The sequence below is a fragment of the Carassius carassius genome, chromosome 29 (assembly GCF_963082965.1).
Source record: "Carassius carassius chromosome 29, fCarCar2.1, whole genome shotgun sequence".
In the NCBI taxonomy this organism is placed as follows: Eukaryota; Metazoa; Chordata; class Actinopteri; order Cypriniformes; family Cyprinidae; genus Carassius; species Carassius carassius.
The window spans coordinates 12,141,412-12,158,427 of record NC_081783.1 but is presented as its reverse complement, the minus strand read 5'-3'; the positions used below and the strand labels follow the sequence as shown (position 1 = coordinate 12,158,427).

At 34.8% G+C, this 17,016-nt stretch overlaps 2 protein-coding genes across 3 annotated transcripts; one reads left to right on the top strand and one right to left on the bottom strand.

Annotated features, from left to right (window-relative positions):
- The first annotated feature begins 1,624 nt into the window (after positions 1 to 1,624).
- LOC132109637 (cleavage stimulation factor subunit 2-like) lies at positions 1,625 to 11,668 on the top strand. 2 transcript variants are annotated; one of them, XM_059515884.1, is made up of 15 exons: positions 1,625 to 1,784; positions 2,217 to 2,295; positions 2,391 to 2,560; positions 2,677 to 2,813; positions 3,671 to 3,790; positions 3,970 to 4,092; positions 4,804 to 4,906; positions 4,997 to 5,059; positions 6,470 to 6,529; positions 7,373 to 7,514; positions 9,299 to 9,456; positions 9,742 to 9,866; positions 10,582 to 10,620; positions 10,919 to 11,057; positions 11,204 to 11,668. In XM_059515884.1, exons 1-14 carry the CDS (start codon positions 1,706 to 1,708, stop codon positions 11,039 to 11,041), a joined length of 1,521 nt encoding a protein of 506 aa, XP_059371867.1. In that variant the 5' UTR covers positions 1,625 to 1,705; the 3' UTR covers positions 11,042 to 11,057; positions 11,204 to 11,668. The 2 variants fall into 2 exon arrangements, with proteins under 2 accessions (XP_059371867.1, XP_059371868.1); XM_059515885.1 differs by lacking the exon at positions 6,470 to 6,529.
- A 230-nt stretch (positions 11,669 to 11,898) lies between these two features.
- Positions 11,899 to 16,434, bottom strand: LOC132109636 (cytochrome b-245 heavy chain-like). The gene is made up of 13 exons (XM_059515883.1): positions 16,110 to 16,434; positions 15,886 to 15,981; positions 15,606 to 15,716; positions 15,435 to 15,519; positions 14,716 to 14,867; positions 13,998 to 14,179; positions 13,779 to 13,905; positions 13,608 to 13,700; positions 13,283 to 13,524; positions 12,733 to 12,895; positions 12,429 to 12,575; positions 12,205 to 12,329; positions 11,899 to 12,117 (listed from the first exon to the last, which is right to left on the bottom strand). The coding sequence occupies exons 1-13, from the start codon at positions 16,152 to 16,154 to the stop codon at positions 11,991 to 11,993; spliced, it is 1,695 nt and encodes a 564-aa protein (XP_059371866.1). The 5' UTR covers positions 16,155 to 16,434; the 3' UTR covers positions 11,899 to 11,990.
- Positions 16,435 to 17,016: the final 582 nt, after the last annotated feature.

Below are 17,016 nucleotides of genomic sequence, written 5' to 3'. Positions count from 1 at the left end.
CACACATTAAATAATAAATGGAAATTTAGTTCCAAACCCATTTTCCACATTCGTTTTGTAGTTCAAAATACAATATTTATTTATGTATTTTTTGTTGAGAAATGATCATGCTGGCATTTCAATATAGCGAAAGTGAATAGGGACCAGAGGCTGTCACTGCAAGAAGGGCACAGAAGTATGAAAGTATTATATACATATATATATATATATATATGTAGTCTGACTCAAGTCTTCTGAAGTCATATAATAGCTTTGAACAATAGCTTTGAATTTAAAATATGTGTTTTATATACTGTACAATAAAAGAAGACCTATTAGGATTCATAAAACATTTGGATAGGTAAATAATTTTTTATTTTTGAGCAATGTATTCCTTTTAAATTATTTAAAATGAAATGTTAAAATAATTGAATCAAAAGCAGCTAAAAAGACACAAATCAAGATATACATAGTGCAACATGTGAAAAAAATATTTCTTAATCTGCATGGAGAAAAATCATGAACTTTACTTAAAGTACATTTTAATTTGCAATTATAATTAATATTTCAATTTGTATTTTATTTGTCTAGATATTTTTTAATACACGCTGTTCTAAAGAAGCATTAAAGACTATAGAAAACAAAACAAAAGGAAATGAAAAGAAAAATAGTGCTACACAGCCCCCTAGTGAGCATGCTAAAGGCGACTGGGTTGAGAATAATTTCTTTGAAATATTTAGGTTGATGTTTAAGTCGGGCCCCCACTGAGCTCCCATTGTGAACATTTTTTAATTTGTTGTCAGAACAATTGTCAGTGGATATAAAACATTTGTACTGCCACACTGAATAGTGATTCTCACTCTTCAAGGATATTTACTCTTTCAAGGATATTTACTCTTGTTTTCTGAAGGATGAAGGATGTTTACAGCAATTCTGTGTGCGGAGAACATGTGGGATCAAGAAAACTGCTTTAATTTCTTAAAAATTCAACATTGCATTAAAATAAAAAAAATAAAAATTAATTTGACACCACTAACGTATTAAATAGAACATTCAAGACCTGCATAGAGTGGTAAAATGTAGGCTATTTCTTGACTTCACATATTATTCTTCATCACTGAATTCAATGATGAACTGCCTTTAACTGTAATTTTGCAATATTGATACACTGTTTTCTTAATTAATGTTGTTCAGTTGCTTTGACAGAATCTTTTTTGTTTAAAGCGCTATATAAATAAAGGTGACTTGACTTGACTATTCTAAGGAAGAAGAAAAATTGTGGATTATTGAAACAATGTCAATCTTGGCTAAAGCCCAACCAGGCAGTATATTGACAATATTAAATATTATATTAATAAAAAATATTGTGAGCTTAGTATTTTATTTGAATTATTAATATGTTTAATTATATTATTATTTTATCAATTATATTCGATATTTATTTTATTCACTATGCATTTTTAATTCTCCTTTTTGGGGGGGGTTCTTTTGACTTGTTCGTTGTTTATGATGCTATATAATATTGTTGTGCACTGAATAATTATATTTATAATATTTCTGACAGCGAGATACTTTAACAATGCGGAACGGCTTCTTCTGACTCTTATTTTGAAATATGAACGTACGGGTCGTGTAGCGCCATGTTTATTTTCACTACACGGTCTCTGGCTTCTCATCGGTCTGTGCTGGTCATTTATCGTGTTAGCTGTAATTTTATCACTGAATTATGGCGAATTTAGCAATTGCTGCGGCAGCTGCAGCTGCCAGAGACCCGGCCGTGGACCGCTCGTTACGCTCGGTTTTCGGTATGTATGAAGAGACTGGGTTAGTTTGTTTCTTACGTCTACTATTCATAAGTTTCATTAGCTGCTAAGCTTAAGCTAAACCTCACTCACCTACAGTTAGTGGCAACTAAAACTCTGGAATAAGATTAAGTTACGTAGCACCTTATTTTACAGTATATATTTGCTAGACTTTTAAATTATTATTAGAAATCGTATTATTTGCACATTTTAAATACATGCTCACGTATTCATAATAAAAAAGGTGAAAACTACTGCAGATATGTTTGGACTGATGCATTGTTGTCACCTGTGTTTATACAGTCTATGGTTGTAACGTTAAGTGGTAAAAAGTAGCATATCACCAATAAAACAACGTGTTGAGCTTCAAAACAGAAACTGCTACAGTAAACCAGTTTGCAACATGGTCCCTTATTGTTTGTGTTTTGGTAACAGTGGGAAACATCCCATATGAGGCCACAGAGGAGCAGCTGAAAGACATCTTCTCAGAGGTTGGACTTGTCGTCAGTTTTAGGTATGCGCAATAATGCTTGAGACGGCATGCTATGGTCACTTTAGAGGAAACCTGGTGTTTCTAATGAAAAATAAATAAATTAAAACTTCTTGCAGGTTGGTGTATGACAGAGAAACGGGTAAGCCAAAGGGATATGGCTTTTGTGAGTACCAGGATCAGGAGACAGCGCTCAGTGCCATGCGTAACCTGAATGGCAGAGAGTTCAGTGGCAGAGCCCTCCGTGTCGATAACGCTGCTAGTGAGAAAAATAAAGAGGAGCTCAAAAGTAAGTTTGAGTTTTAAAGTGTAATATTCTATACTAAGGCAGTTTTAATTTTTGATTTCTAAATCTTGCATACTAACAATGGCCATTTTGTTTGACCTGCATGCTTGTTTCCGCAGGTTTGGGGACTGGAGCTCCAGTTATTGAGTCCCCTTATGGAGACAGCTGCTTACCAGAAGAAGCCCCAGAGTCCATTAGCAGGGCAGTAGCCAGTCTGCCTCCAGAGCAGATGTTTGAGCTAATGAAACAGATGAAGGTGAGTGTAGGAAAGTGGCCTTAAAATTGAAGACTGAAGTTTTAAATTTAAGCAAGTTACTTAAAAGTATTAGTTCACCAAAATAATAATAATAATAATTTTCCTACCCTCACCTTGTTCCAGATTTGTTAGACTTTTGTTCAGTTTTGTAATGCATATATTTTTTCATGAAACCTGAGGAAACTGTTCTATTCCTCTATTGAAAGTCCATTCATTCAAAACTTTAAAGTTGCAAAACAAATTTGTAGAAGACAAACTGTTTGTATCTGTGTAGGTTAATGGTTATATGTTTTCATTAAAAATGCAATGTTTTTAATTCAGAAGACTTAATTTGATGTTTTTGTTAGCTTTTGAAAGTTGTGGACTTTCATCGGAGCCACAGAAATCTCTCTTGATTTTGGTAAAAATATATTTATTTAGAAGATAAACAAAAGTGATACAAATGTGAAATTACGTGAGGGAGTGTAAATGGTGACAGAATTTCTATTTTTGGGCACTTAATTCCTTTAATTGCTAGTAATCTTATTGTTTCCAATAATTCGATTTGAAAATTTTCAAAAGTCAGTTCCGTGCATACTTTGATATTTAAATCATTGTTGGTATGTTTAGACAGAGAGAAAAACAGTGCTTTACTGTACAAACTTTTTCTGTCTGAAAAAAAAAGTCTGTCATTACTGCTGCCAACCAGCTGCTACAACACTCGTACAGCAGTTTATAGTGCTGTTGTAAATGGAGAAGATTTTCCACTTTCAGATGCAAAATATTTTTGCAAAAAGTATCATTAACTGTTTATTTGAAGCCTTACAAATCTTAAAAATGTGGTTGTTAGATTTATCGTCCTGTTCTTGTTTGTACAGCTGTGTGTGCAGAACAGTCCCCAGGAGGCCAGGAACATGCTCCTGCAGAACCCTCAGCTTGCTTATGCCCTGCTGCAGGCTCAGGTGGTCATGAGGATTGTGGACCCTGAAATCGCTCTGGTAAGATCATGCAAAAAAAAGTATTGGTACATGAGTGGAAAAGACTGAGAACGTCCTATTAACTTCCTTAAGCATTTTTGAAAATAACAAGGATTGTGACCGTAGTTTTTATCCGTTTCTGGATGTGTGGCATTTTAAGCCATATAAAGATCAAGAGAAAAATCAACTGTTATTCTCAGAAAATGCTCCACCGTCCGGCTGTGGTTCAGCCCATTAACCCAAATGCTCAACCGGGAGCGGTACCAGTACCTAACCAGAACCTCCCTCAGCCCAATGTGCCTGTCTCTCAGCCTCAGCCAATGGTCAGTATTACAGCTTTTATCCTGAACGCTTGTATCATGAGATGCATTAAATAGTAATACTTGTTTGTTTTAATACACAACTGTTCTAAAGCTTTCCATGTTTTTGAAAGAAGTCTCGTATTCTCACCAAGCTTTCATTTATTTGATCAAAAATACAGTAAAACAGTAATGTTGTAAAATATTATTAAATCTAGAACCTTTTTGTTTTAATATTTAAGATGTAATTTATTCATGTGAATTTTCAGCATCATTACTCCATTCTTCAGTGTCACACGATCCATCATTCATTCTAATATGCTGATTTGCTGCTCAAGAAACATTTCTTATTATTATCAATGATGAAACAGAAAATGAAAATTCTATCATTTACTCACTGTCGTGTCATTCCAGACCTGTATGAGTTGCTTGTGAAATGAAAATGAAAGCAACTCATACAGATTTGGAATGACATGACGGTGAGTAATGATGAAAGAATTTTCATTCACTATCCCTTTAACTATCTTTTTTATCACTTCAATGGATCATTACAAAGAAGTATTAATTTCTTTAAAAAGTTTGATTGGTAGGGTGGTTTAGTCTTTTGTGCTTTTATAACACTGACAATCTTTCACAGATTGTGTCTTGTGTCTCAGATGGGTTCCTGGATAGTCAAGCCGTTCTTCTCATTCATGGTGCTAACAAATAATCTTCTGTTGATGTTCTGACTCACAGCAAGGAATGCATGTGAACGGAGCCCCTCAGATGATGCAACCTCCACAGATGGGAGGCGGAGTACCCGGGCCGATGGCAGGACAGGGACCCATGGGACCAGCTGGTAATCTTGGTTTTCCTAGGATTACTTGGCTGGTGCTTACATATGTGTGTGCATAGTTATAGGGTTTACCTTTGGTCTCTCCTTTTACAGCTGGGATGCAACCTCAGATAGGTATCCCTCCAGGAGGCCCTGTGCCCATGGATAGAGGACCAGGTATTCATTTTAGGCATTCAGAATTTTTTGTGTATGATTATACACTTGATATTGCTGTGACTGTTGTTTTTTTTTGTATTGTATACAAAATCTCATCTCATTACAAGCATTTGCTTTTTCAACAAATTTTTAAGTGTTTGGTCCGTATTTAGATCACCATATGATTTCTGTCCACAAGTGAGCAGTATTGGCCAACAAGTCTGCTGTGCTAACATAGGCTTTTATCTTGTGGTTTCATTTTCACATCTCAAGGTGCTTTTTTTGCATTTTCCCAAACATTTGATTTAGTCAGTGTTGTTGTGCCAAGATACTCAAGCATACAAATTTTGATGGCATATAATTCTATATAAACAACAGTTTTTGTTTTCCCTTTTGTGTGAGTGCAGAACTGATAAAATATATATATATATATATAATTATAACTTTAAAACACACCTTTAGCAAAAATGCATTAAATCAAAAGTGAAAGAATTTTTATATATATATATATATATATATATATATTAGTGCTGTCAAAAGATTAATCACATCCAAAATAAGTTTTTATTTACATAATATATATGTACTGTGTATATTTATTATGTATATATAAATACACATGTATACATTTCAGATTAATATGCTATGTTTACATATTAAATATATTTGTAAATACTATGTTTTATGAATATAAATATATACATGTAAATTTTTTCTAAATATATACTATATGTGTGTGTCTTTTTATATATAAAAATAAATAAACACCGTACACTCACATGTGTTATGTAAACAAAAACCTATTTTGGATGCGATTTAATCATTTGACAGCACAAGTATATATATATATATATACTTAGTATGTATATATATATATATACTTAGTATGTATATATATATATATACTTAGTATGTATATATATATATATATATATATATATATATACACACACACACACACACATTTTCCACAAAACTATTGAGTAGCACTGTTTCCTACTGTGGTGGTAATAAGGGCTATTATTTGAGCACCAAGTAAGCCTATTTTAATTTTATTTGAAGAATCATGTGATGTCGTAGTCTAGAGTAATGGCTGCTGAAAGCAGTTCACAATATTACTGTTTTTACTGTAATTTTTATCAAATAGATTTGAGCTTTGGTGAGCATAAGAAGCTTTTTCAAAAATGTACAAAAAATCTTGTGGACTTTTATAACTTATATATAGTTTTATATATTGGTAAGTTGTGTTATTTAGGACACTTTGATTCCTAGATCGTTGTATCTGCATTAGCCAGTTAAAAACCTATACTGACCACTCCTCTAACCCATGTCCATTAACATCAGTACAAGCATCCCTGGGTAATATCAGTAAGTGCTCCCATGCGCTGTCTTAGTTCTCTCTCCTGTTCTCTTCACTTAATGCTGCCCCAGGAAACCTTCTGGACCCTTCTGTGGGAGCAGCTGGGCAGGCTGCTATCGAGCGGTCTCAAGGTATCATGGGTATAACCCTGGTCTGCTCAGAACAGGCCTGTCAGTAGTCTCACCCTTTCATTGTTTTGCCCCTACATGCACCTTTTGTAGTGTACTTCTCATCTCTTCCTACCCTTAATCATTGCTCTTGAGCCATTTGACAGCAGTTCATGGAACTTCAGTTCTCGTCAAAGAGAGAGTGTGCTAAATAACATGTAGACTTTTAGAAAGAAGAGTGAAACTGTTCAAACACTTTCAAACCAAAAATATTTTAAAAGGCACAGTTGACAGCACTAATCGCTGATTATCACATGGTCGTGAATGGTGTTGGAATATAGGTGTGTTCTGCTGTATAGTGTCGCTGAAACAAAAGTGCTTGAGGAGTGAAGACAACACATTGTAAACATTTTTAACCTTTTATCGTGTAACATTTCCAAAACCTGAACAATGAAGTCTTGTTTCCTAATGGAATGTGCCATTTGGGCAAAATAGAGCTGAGTATTGATGAGTTTCACTTTGTAAAGATGTTGAAATCCTTTTTTTTTTTCTTTTTTTCTTCAATGTCACTGTGACAGGTGAAACAATATCCTTTTGTTCGTGAAGTGGAACCTATTTGTTTCCTTTAGTCTAATTTCCTTGACACTTCAGGAATGGTCTTGGTGTATCGTAACGTGCTTGACAACCTCATTATTCATGTTCCTTAAAAGGACATGTCCAAGTTTTGAAATGTTTGTGTTATTCACTTTGACTAGATTCTTTCATCATTTTGATTCTATAGCCAAATCTTTTTTTAAACCTTATCAAAGTGTCAATATGTGCACATTTTTCAAAATCATTTCATGTAAATGTCCTTTCTTTTCGCAGTGCCGATAGTAGACCCACGTGCCCCAATGCGAGGAGCCCCTCAAGGCCCTCCAGGGATCCCACCCAGAGGCTTGCTTGGCGATGGTCCGAATGACCCGCGAGGTGGATCATTGGTCAATGTTAGTGGAGAAATGGAGCCAGGGTAATGTATACTAACTTTGTGGTTGCACTTTATTTTACAGTATGTGTACTTATAGTGTACTTATAGTGTATTTATCTAAGAAAGTTCTGGTAATACAAGGTAACTACAGTACAGACCAAAAGTTTGGAAACATTACCATTTTTAATGTTTGATCAAACATGTTTAATATGTTTAATATTTTATCAAAAATCCCGGAAAAAAATTTAATATTGTGATATATTATTACAATTTAAAATAATTGTTTTTACATTTATTATACTTTAAATTATCATTTATTTCTATGATGCAAAGCTGAATTTTTAGGATCATTATCACATGATCCTTTAAAAATCATTCTAATAAAAAAAAAAAGAAGCTATGTTTTTAAAATATTAATATTTTGTAATAACAATATACACTACTGGTCAGTAATTTGGGGTCAGAATTTCTTTTTTTCTTTTTTAAAATAAAATCAATACTTTTATTTAGCAAGGATGTGTTAAATTGATAAAAAGTGATAGTAAAGAAAATATATTATTAGAATATATATTATAAGAATTTTTATTTTGATTAAATACAGTTCTTTTTAACCCTTATTCATCAAATATATTAGACAGCAGAACTGTTTCCAACACTCATAATAAATCAGAATATTAGAATGATTTCTAAATGATCATGTGATAGACTGGATGTTACATGTGACACTGAAGGCTGGAGTAATGATGCTGAAAATTCAGCTTTGCATCACAGGAATAATTTTTTTTTTAAGTATATTTAAATAGAAAACTATTTTAAGTTGTAATAATATTTCACAATATTACTGTTTTTTCTGTATTTTTGATCAAATAAATGTAGGCTTGATGAGCAGAAGAAACTTCTTTCAATAACATTAAAAATAGTAATGTTTCCAAACTTTTGGTCTGTACTGTACATGGGGTAGGGTTAGGTTTAGGGTAAGTACCTAGTTATTGTAATTACTATAATAAGTACATAGTATGTACATAAGGAACAGGACTGTAAAATAAAGTGCTACCAACTTTGTTGCAGTGACATTTAGATGATCACAGCAGCTCATCAAAATATTCATAATGGTCTCATTAGTATTGTCAGAAAGCTTACATTGACTAATCATTTCCTTTATGCAATTGTGATTAAACCTGTAAAGAAGTCAAAATGTCTGTAGAAACTTTAGACAAAATGTATTTTTACTGTTCAAAATATATATATTTTTAAATGGTCGGTAATTTCTTTCAAATGTTTTTGAAAGTAGTCTCGTCACCAACACTGCATCAAAGATACAGTGAAACTGTAATATTGTGAAATGGTACAATATAAAAATTGTATAGAATTATTTTACATGTTCAAATGTCATCTATTCATGTGAAGGCAACACTGTATTTTCAGCAGCAATTACTCCTGTTTTCATTGTCACATAATACTTCATTAATCATTTTAATATGATAATTTAGTGTCCAAGCATTTTTTTTTATTATTATTAACAATGTTGAAAAAGTTGTTCTGCTTAAATATTTTTGAGGAAATTGATACATTTTATTTTTAGGATTATTTGATAAAAAAAATTGTACAGTATTTATTTGAAAGAAATATTTTGTAGCATTATAAATGTTTTACTGTCAATTTTGATAAATTTCATTCATCCTTGCTGAATGAAAGAAAAAATGTCTTACGGAGTCCAAACGTTTGAACAATATTGTACATCACCATTGATGTTGATCACCATTGATTTGTTTCTTGTTTTTAGTTCATAACAAAAGCTTTTTATTTCTGTTGTTGTTCACTTACAGGCATGGTTACATCGGAGGCCCTCCACAGCATCAGGGGCCGCCCATGCATATGGCGCCCCCAGACATGCGTGGCCCTCATGACATGAGAGGAGGACCCATGATGGGAGAACCTAGAGGTCCTATGATGGAGCAGCGTGGTCCACCCATGGAGGCAAGAGGTAGTTAAAAATGTGGTTTCACTTTATTTGTTGATTTGGATGTCTGTATGGACCCTTTTCACAGACTGTGATGATGTTTCAGTGTCAATTGAATCCTAAATCCTGCAACACTATTTTTTTTTTTTTTTTTTTCATTTTTCAAAAAGTAGCCTCCAATTCACCGCAATAGAAGTTTTATGCAACTACGATGACGTCTGAGAAACCCCGAAATGTGAAAAGGGTCCAATACTGGTTTAACTCTTTTCTGAAGTAATACTAAGATTTCAAACATTTATCTTCCTCGAGGTCGTGATCCAAGAGCTGTTGATGCTCGGGGTCCGATATCTGGCCAGAGGGTTCCTGTGGCTGGTGGAATGCAGGGTCCCCCTCCCCACGGCATGGGACAAAGTGCACCTCCAGCAGCGAGACCAGTAAGATTCCCAGACCCCGGTCATTTAGTTTTTTTGGCTTTTCAAACCTTTTAATGTCTAGGACCCCTAAATTTGATCATCCCCGTTGTAAATTGAACCCATTTCTGAAATACAAATATGAAGGTAGCTATCTATTTTCAATTATAAGCTTTTTATTTATTTTGTCTTTAGTACACTAAGATAATATTAGAGAACATTTTCTATTAAATTCAGATTTATTTGTATGGGAGTTTTGACAAATATTGTTCTGATCCAGCTTTATAGAAAATTTCTTATAAATAATAAAGACTTTGGCAATTTAAAAAACATTAACCCGCTACTAATATGCTGATTTGCTTCTTAAGAAGCATTTATTACAATCAATTATTAAGTTGTGCTACTTAATATCGATAAAATTTTTATAAAAATGTATTTTATTTGAACTATTTTGATCATTTCTTTTGTAACAGTGCAATGTCTTTAACTTTCGATAAATTTGTTCTGCTGAATAAAAGTATACTTTTGAACGAGTAATAAATACAACCCCCCTCCCCAAACTGTATGCATATTTGTTCATATTTCAGTAAAAACAAATGTAATTTTTTTTTTTTCTCTCAATTTTTCATGGCCCCCTCTTGCAGACACGTTTAAACAGCCCTATGTCAGAAAACACTATGTAGTTTGCAGTATTTAATTGAAATGTTTGCATCTTTTAATCCCAATTGTCTTTTAACAGGGTCCTACATCAGATGCGTCATCACAAGACCACGAGAAAGTGAGTGTCGTCTTTTCCCTACACACTTTTGGATGACGCGTCATCCTTTGTTTTCACTCAAACATTACGTCTAAACGTTTACTAAAAAGTCATTGTAACCATATATTGTTAAAAGACATTTCAGATTTGCATTGCTCCGTTCGGTTCAGTGACCAGATTTTCCAGAATTACTAGTTAACTTGTTGACATGTTGATTAAAATGTTGACAGGTTTATCACGCTTCATTTTGAATCTTTCGTGATGCAAGATTACGTCTGTCTCAGATAATAATCTATATGCTGTGTTTCCACATTCCCAGGCTGCCTTGATAATGCAGGTCCTGCAGCTGACCCCAGAACAGATCGCCATGCTGCCACCAGAACAGAGACAGAGTATCCTGATACTGAAGGAGCAGATTCAGAAGACAGCAGGTGCACCCTGAAGACTTAACATGTGAAGTGAGTTCTTTTCTTTGCAACCATCCTAAAACAAGCCTATTATGATAATTACAGGCTCTGTGACCAAGCAGAACATGGGATTTCTTAAGTAACAGCGATTCATTTGGGTTCAAGTCTGAAAATCTGACTCTACAGCTTTATTGCAGGAACATACGCATATCTGATCAGACAACCATCCCCTGGCTGCTTTTGTATCGGTCTGCAGAACATCCACATCTGTAAATCTGTTGTTGTTTTTGTTTTATAGTGGTATTTTTTTATTTCAAGTGAGATCGGTTGTATATGAATAGTAGTAGTTCACAATTTACTGCTCATGAAAAAAATAAACAATTGGGTTTTGAAATAAACAACTGCAAATGTTTTCAATGCAGAAATTAATTCCTGCCTTCATAATTTATTTATAAATACAGTTTAGTAAAGACATGATATATAATGTACAGTATTAACAATTTATATCTTGGATTATAAAGTTGGTTTGATTGATTTAAGGTTACAAAACCATGACTTACCATATGTGACACGTTAGATAAGATAATGTGTCTAAGGAATATCTTTTCCTTTTTAAATAAATAAATTCTGAAATCTATTTCAGTAACTTCTTGCCATGCTAATTTTAGAGTCATGCACTTGTTTACATAAGGAAGCACTTATAAAAACACAATACATTCTTGTGTATGTCTGATTTCCTTGATTCTTGGTGATTCATTTCTAACAAGGAACTTGGAAAGCTCAAAAAATGGAATGAGTGGAGTGGAATCCAGTAATTTGTTAACTTTCCAGGAAGAAGGTTGTCTTTTTCTCTCGCGGTCACAAGTAATGCAGAATCATTTAGATGGAAACATTTGAGAAATGGCAAAACATGATACTGCTGAAGTGCACAATCCCTAGTGCACAGACCCTTCAAGATAATTAGGTTTCCTGTGAAAACTTTCCTCAGAAGTTCTCTTTGTTGAAGTAAAACTTGGTTTTCCGTGGATCCACGTCTGAGTATTTCACACATTTCTTCTCCAAGTCCTTCGCTAAGGCTTGTGGGCCGCACAAGAAAGTTCCAACCACAGACCTGTGCATATTTAAAGTTTAGTGTTGAGGTGATTTTGAGTGTCACATGTGGGAATCGATAACATCATGAAAAGTTTTTGAAACTTACGATGGGTTCTCTTGCTTAACTTGTTCAAATTCCTTATCCCAGTTTGGTCGCCCATAACTAGTCTTTTGTTTTAGACCAGTGATAATGTCTGTATCTTTATCGAAATGCACCATTGCATGGTTTACCTGTAAATGCAAGATTAGAGGTTCGGTGATTAACGCATTCCTCAAATTTCAGATTAGGTCAACCTGATATTCATATCACAGAGGGCTTGTTGCACGCACATGACTCTGGTCCCATCCAGTGAGGTAGAGTTTATATGTGAGAAAGTCCCTCATTCCTCGTTCCTCCATTTCTCTCTCAAGGACCTGTAGGAGATCTGCAAACCACTCAAAGGCGTATGTCTCTCTACACAGCCAGTAGAAGTAAATCTAAACACAAAAATCAGAAACTTGAGTTTCAAGGAATCCTGAACTTTGTTATTTAGAACATGAAGGCAACCTTTGTAATATCAAAGTAACTACAAGCAAAAGTGATTGTGCTTGACCTTTGCACCTAACTTCCTTGTTTTGTCCAACATTATCTTACCCTCTTTGTCCGTAGTTTGGGATCAGAGTCTTTAAACTTGTACCAGATGGACTTCAGGATAGAGGCAAATGGGGTCACTCCAATTCCAGCACCCACCAACATGCTGACCTCGTAATCAAATACATCCTCACTCGCGGTTCCAAATGGGCCATCCACAGCCATCCTGAAACAAAAAAAATATATACATATTTTCATGATATATTACCGCTCCTCTGTGTAATTTTCCATATTTTAAAGAATTACTATTTTTGCAGTGATGCCATAAAATAAACATTTTGGGTTCCCAAAGAACCTTAAGTGAACATTTCTTAAAAGAGTATTTTTTCTTGGAGTGAAGAACATTAATAATATAAGAGCCTTTTGTGGAATGGATAGATTCCATGGATGTTAAAGGTTCTTCATAGAACCATAAATGCCAATAAAGAAACTTCATTTCACTGGAAGGTTCTTTGGAAACCCCAAAAGTTGTATAGCTCTATGAAACAACTGTGAAAACCTCCTTTTGGAACCTTTGTTTTTAGAGAATAAGTAAAATGGCAAAAGTACATACTTGGGCCCTTGACCACCCTCTGGTAGGTTTTCGACCATCTTGATGAGATTTTCAGTCCAGTCTCCGACTGAGCGGATGTGTACACTAAAGAAGTCCTCTTCCGGGGCTGATGTCATGGTAAACGGATGCCACTCAAGCTGAGAGATGGCTGGACAATTGAGGAACACATACTGACCGACTGCCATCTTGAATCCAGGCTTCACCAGCTGTAGTTCCAACACCTTGGATGGGCGGATTACAATCTAAAATGCAAGAATGGAAAGTTTGTCACTACAGAACAACTGAACTGGGGTTCAGATGAGCAATGTAGTCCATGAATACTCACCTTCCTATAACTGATAGGCTGCATGTAGCGAATGAAACGAAGCAGCCGCTCACATAGATAAATTATCATGGGTCCAATTACCCACATCCAGGTCTGGAACAGAGGATTCAGCCAATTGAAATCCGTAAGCACTCAAATCTAGTATGCAACTGTAAATGTGACATCTTTTACCTGAGGAAACCCTCCTGCAAACTGCGGAATTGGACATTCAGGATTTTTTCCCCAGATCTCTGGATGATCTTCGCAGAAGGAATTATTGTGAGGTGGATCGGTCACTTGCTGACTTCGCACAATACGTCTGGACAGAAACCGAAACCATGTTTTAATTACTCTAATTATTTACTACAAATCTTTTTTTTTTATTGGGCTCACCCAGTTAACAGATCTTACCCTGCACCATGGAAAACTAAGCCAGCAAAGAAAATGATGAAAAGATGATGCGTGTACCAAAAGACCTCAAAATAGCTTCTGCGAATAACTTCCATTGATGACGTGATCATGAGGATGAGGGCAAGAGTTATGACGACTCCTGTGAGACCCGCAATAGTGGTAAATACGAGAAGCGTCGGATTCTGGAGAACAAGGAAACTAGATTATAGCAGGCTTATCATAGCACATAAGTAATACAGTATGAAGCTCAACTGTAAACCAACACTCAAGTTTGTGGCAAGATTTTATGCTAGCCAAGGAAGCTTTTTTTTTAATTCTGTAAAAATGGTAATAATGTGAAATATTTCAACAAAAAATGCTTTGTTTTAATATAAGAAAAAGTCATTTATTCCTGTGATGCAAAGCTGAATTTACTCCAGTCTTCAATGTCACATGATCCTTCAGAAACCATTCTAATATACTGATTAACAGCTGAAAATGGTTTTAACTGATTAATATTTTTGTAGAAACACAATACTGTTTACAGGATTCTTTGAAGAATAGAAGGTTCAAAAGAACAGTATTTATCTGGAATACAAATCTTTTGTTTTGTAAAACTTAATAAAAATGTAATGTATCAACACTCGCTGATCCCAAACTTTTGAATGGTAGGGTGCACATACAATCAAAATTATAGGAAAATGTGAAAATAAAAAACATGAAAAGTTCAGTGACTCACCGTAGAACTGGAGCGAACGGGATTTAGGTAAGTGGTATTTAATTCAAGGGAGTCATCAAGCATGGACAGATTACTGGCGAGAGGTCCATATAGACCTTGGAAACTGTTTGTGTACCACTCCGCATTAAGCAAATGAGCGACAGTGTGAACCGCTGCATAACAGAAAGATTTAATTTGGTCAAAATCTGATTTATGTAAGAACACTTACAACTTACAACAATCCTAATGATGGTTTACTTGCAGATATGTTCTATAACTCTGAGGTCAATCCAGGAATGTTTAGCAAATCATAAGTCAGAAAATTTCAGTTTTGTATGTAAGTTTTATATATTTATGCAGACGCCCTTGAGTACCTTCAGGTTGAAGAATCTTGCTCCAACCCATTCCTTTTTTAGCTTTTTCTTTTAGAATTATGCTTTCTGGTTCTTACCAAATCAAAACTTGGTCAATGTTTATCCAGATTTGCCCAAGAGGAATAACAGTAACTGCAAGGCTAGGGTTATCAGAGATAAAATACTCCACCCACGGCTCAAACAGTGAATGAGTAAGTTTGCTTAAGTATCCCATTGCATCACTGCAGGCAAGTGTGAATGTCCACAATAGCTATCGCAGATATGAGCCCTTTCCTGTAAATTACACTGCATCATCAAGTGTAAACCTAACCTACTTTGATATGCTCAACTATTTCCTGTTCATTTTTCCAAAAACATGTTGTTTACCTGTCATAAGGGCAATCATGTAAGCAACCAACTTGTGGAAAGTCAGATTTTTGTCCAGCTGTTTCCTCATTGTGCGGCCACAGCACTGAAACATGGACAGGAGAGCAAATATATACAAAGGTTCACATTATACTCTCTCAGACACAGAGGTGTAAGTGTGCATCAACTCACTATAAAGGAGCCGCGGAGCAGAGACAGCAGGTTTCGACACACTGGCAACAGGATCAGCATGCAGTTGAAGTTGAGTACAGCAGCTGGAGCTCTGGCCCAAGGTAATGCAGACTGAAAGATCACATTCACTTTCACTATATTTACTCTGCTTATCTCTCTTTTTACTACATGAAAACTAACTTTGGGTGACATAATATAAAGCATCTCCTTTCCTTAGTGTGCTCTTTTGTCTTAGACAATGCTTTGCAAAATGCTTACATGTTTTTATTCCATAACTTACCCCTAAAAGTTCACGAGTGTACTCAAATTGTGGTCCCTGATCATAGAATAAGTAGAAGTAGACAAACAGAAAGATGTTGATGCCCATCCACACCACCTACAAGCAAAGAGACACATCAATATAAGAATAATGGACAAATATGACTTATTTTAACTTAAGTTTTATAGCAAACTGTAATAGCCATTTGAATTAACTTAAATAGTCTGCAAAATAATGTATCTTACCAAGATGAAGGCGCTGAGCCCGTGATTGATAATCCAGTTGCTCATCTTCTCTCTCTAGCGCTGCATAAATGAATGAACACTCCTCGCAGATGAGCGCTATACTTTTCACCTGTCCTGTTCGTGACCCGCCCTCCACAGTCATCATCAACCGGGAAATGGGTGGGAAATATGATTTTGTCGATGTTGCATGTCTGAAGAAATTCCTTCGAGGAAGTTACCTTAACGAGTTTAATGAGTTCGCAAATAGCGCGTCTTTGTATGTTTTCCTCGAAACTATTCCTTGAACAACATGGGCTTGGCCGTTTCGACAGTTATATAATTTGTCAACCAGTTTTCCCAGTTTAAGTATAATTGAGCCACTAAAAAGCCATTAAGCTTTTTAACATTCATTTAAATTTAATGACAATTAAGCACACGCAAAAAAAGATATAATTTTTGAATAAAAATATATTCAAATCAGCAACAAAGGCTGATCATATTTGACCATTTTAATAATATATTAAAATGTGTATTGTAAAAAAAGAAAGGAAAAAAAAGAAGAAGAAAAAAACCGGTGAAAAGTATTCACTCTAGATATGTAAATTATGTAGCTTTATCCTCCTGAGACCCGGAAAGAGATTAGGGGAAAATATATATATTTTCATGTCATTACATTGTTTAGAGCATAAGAAAAAATTATTACAAAAAAAAGTAAAAATTATACTTCATTCGAATGACGTGGGTTGCTATGGAAGTCAGTCATTTTGGTACATTATTGTATGCAAGTTAAAAAGATATGATCTAGTGCACGTAGGATTTAAATATGCCAGTGTCTATTGGCATTACTATACCGACAGGCAGCAATGCAATGATGACTGTGCAAGTTAGCATAATTATGTGTAGGGTACACTGAAAAAAGAACAGTCTT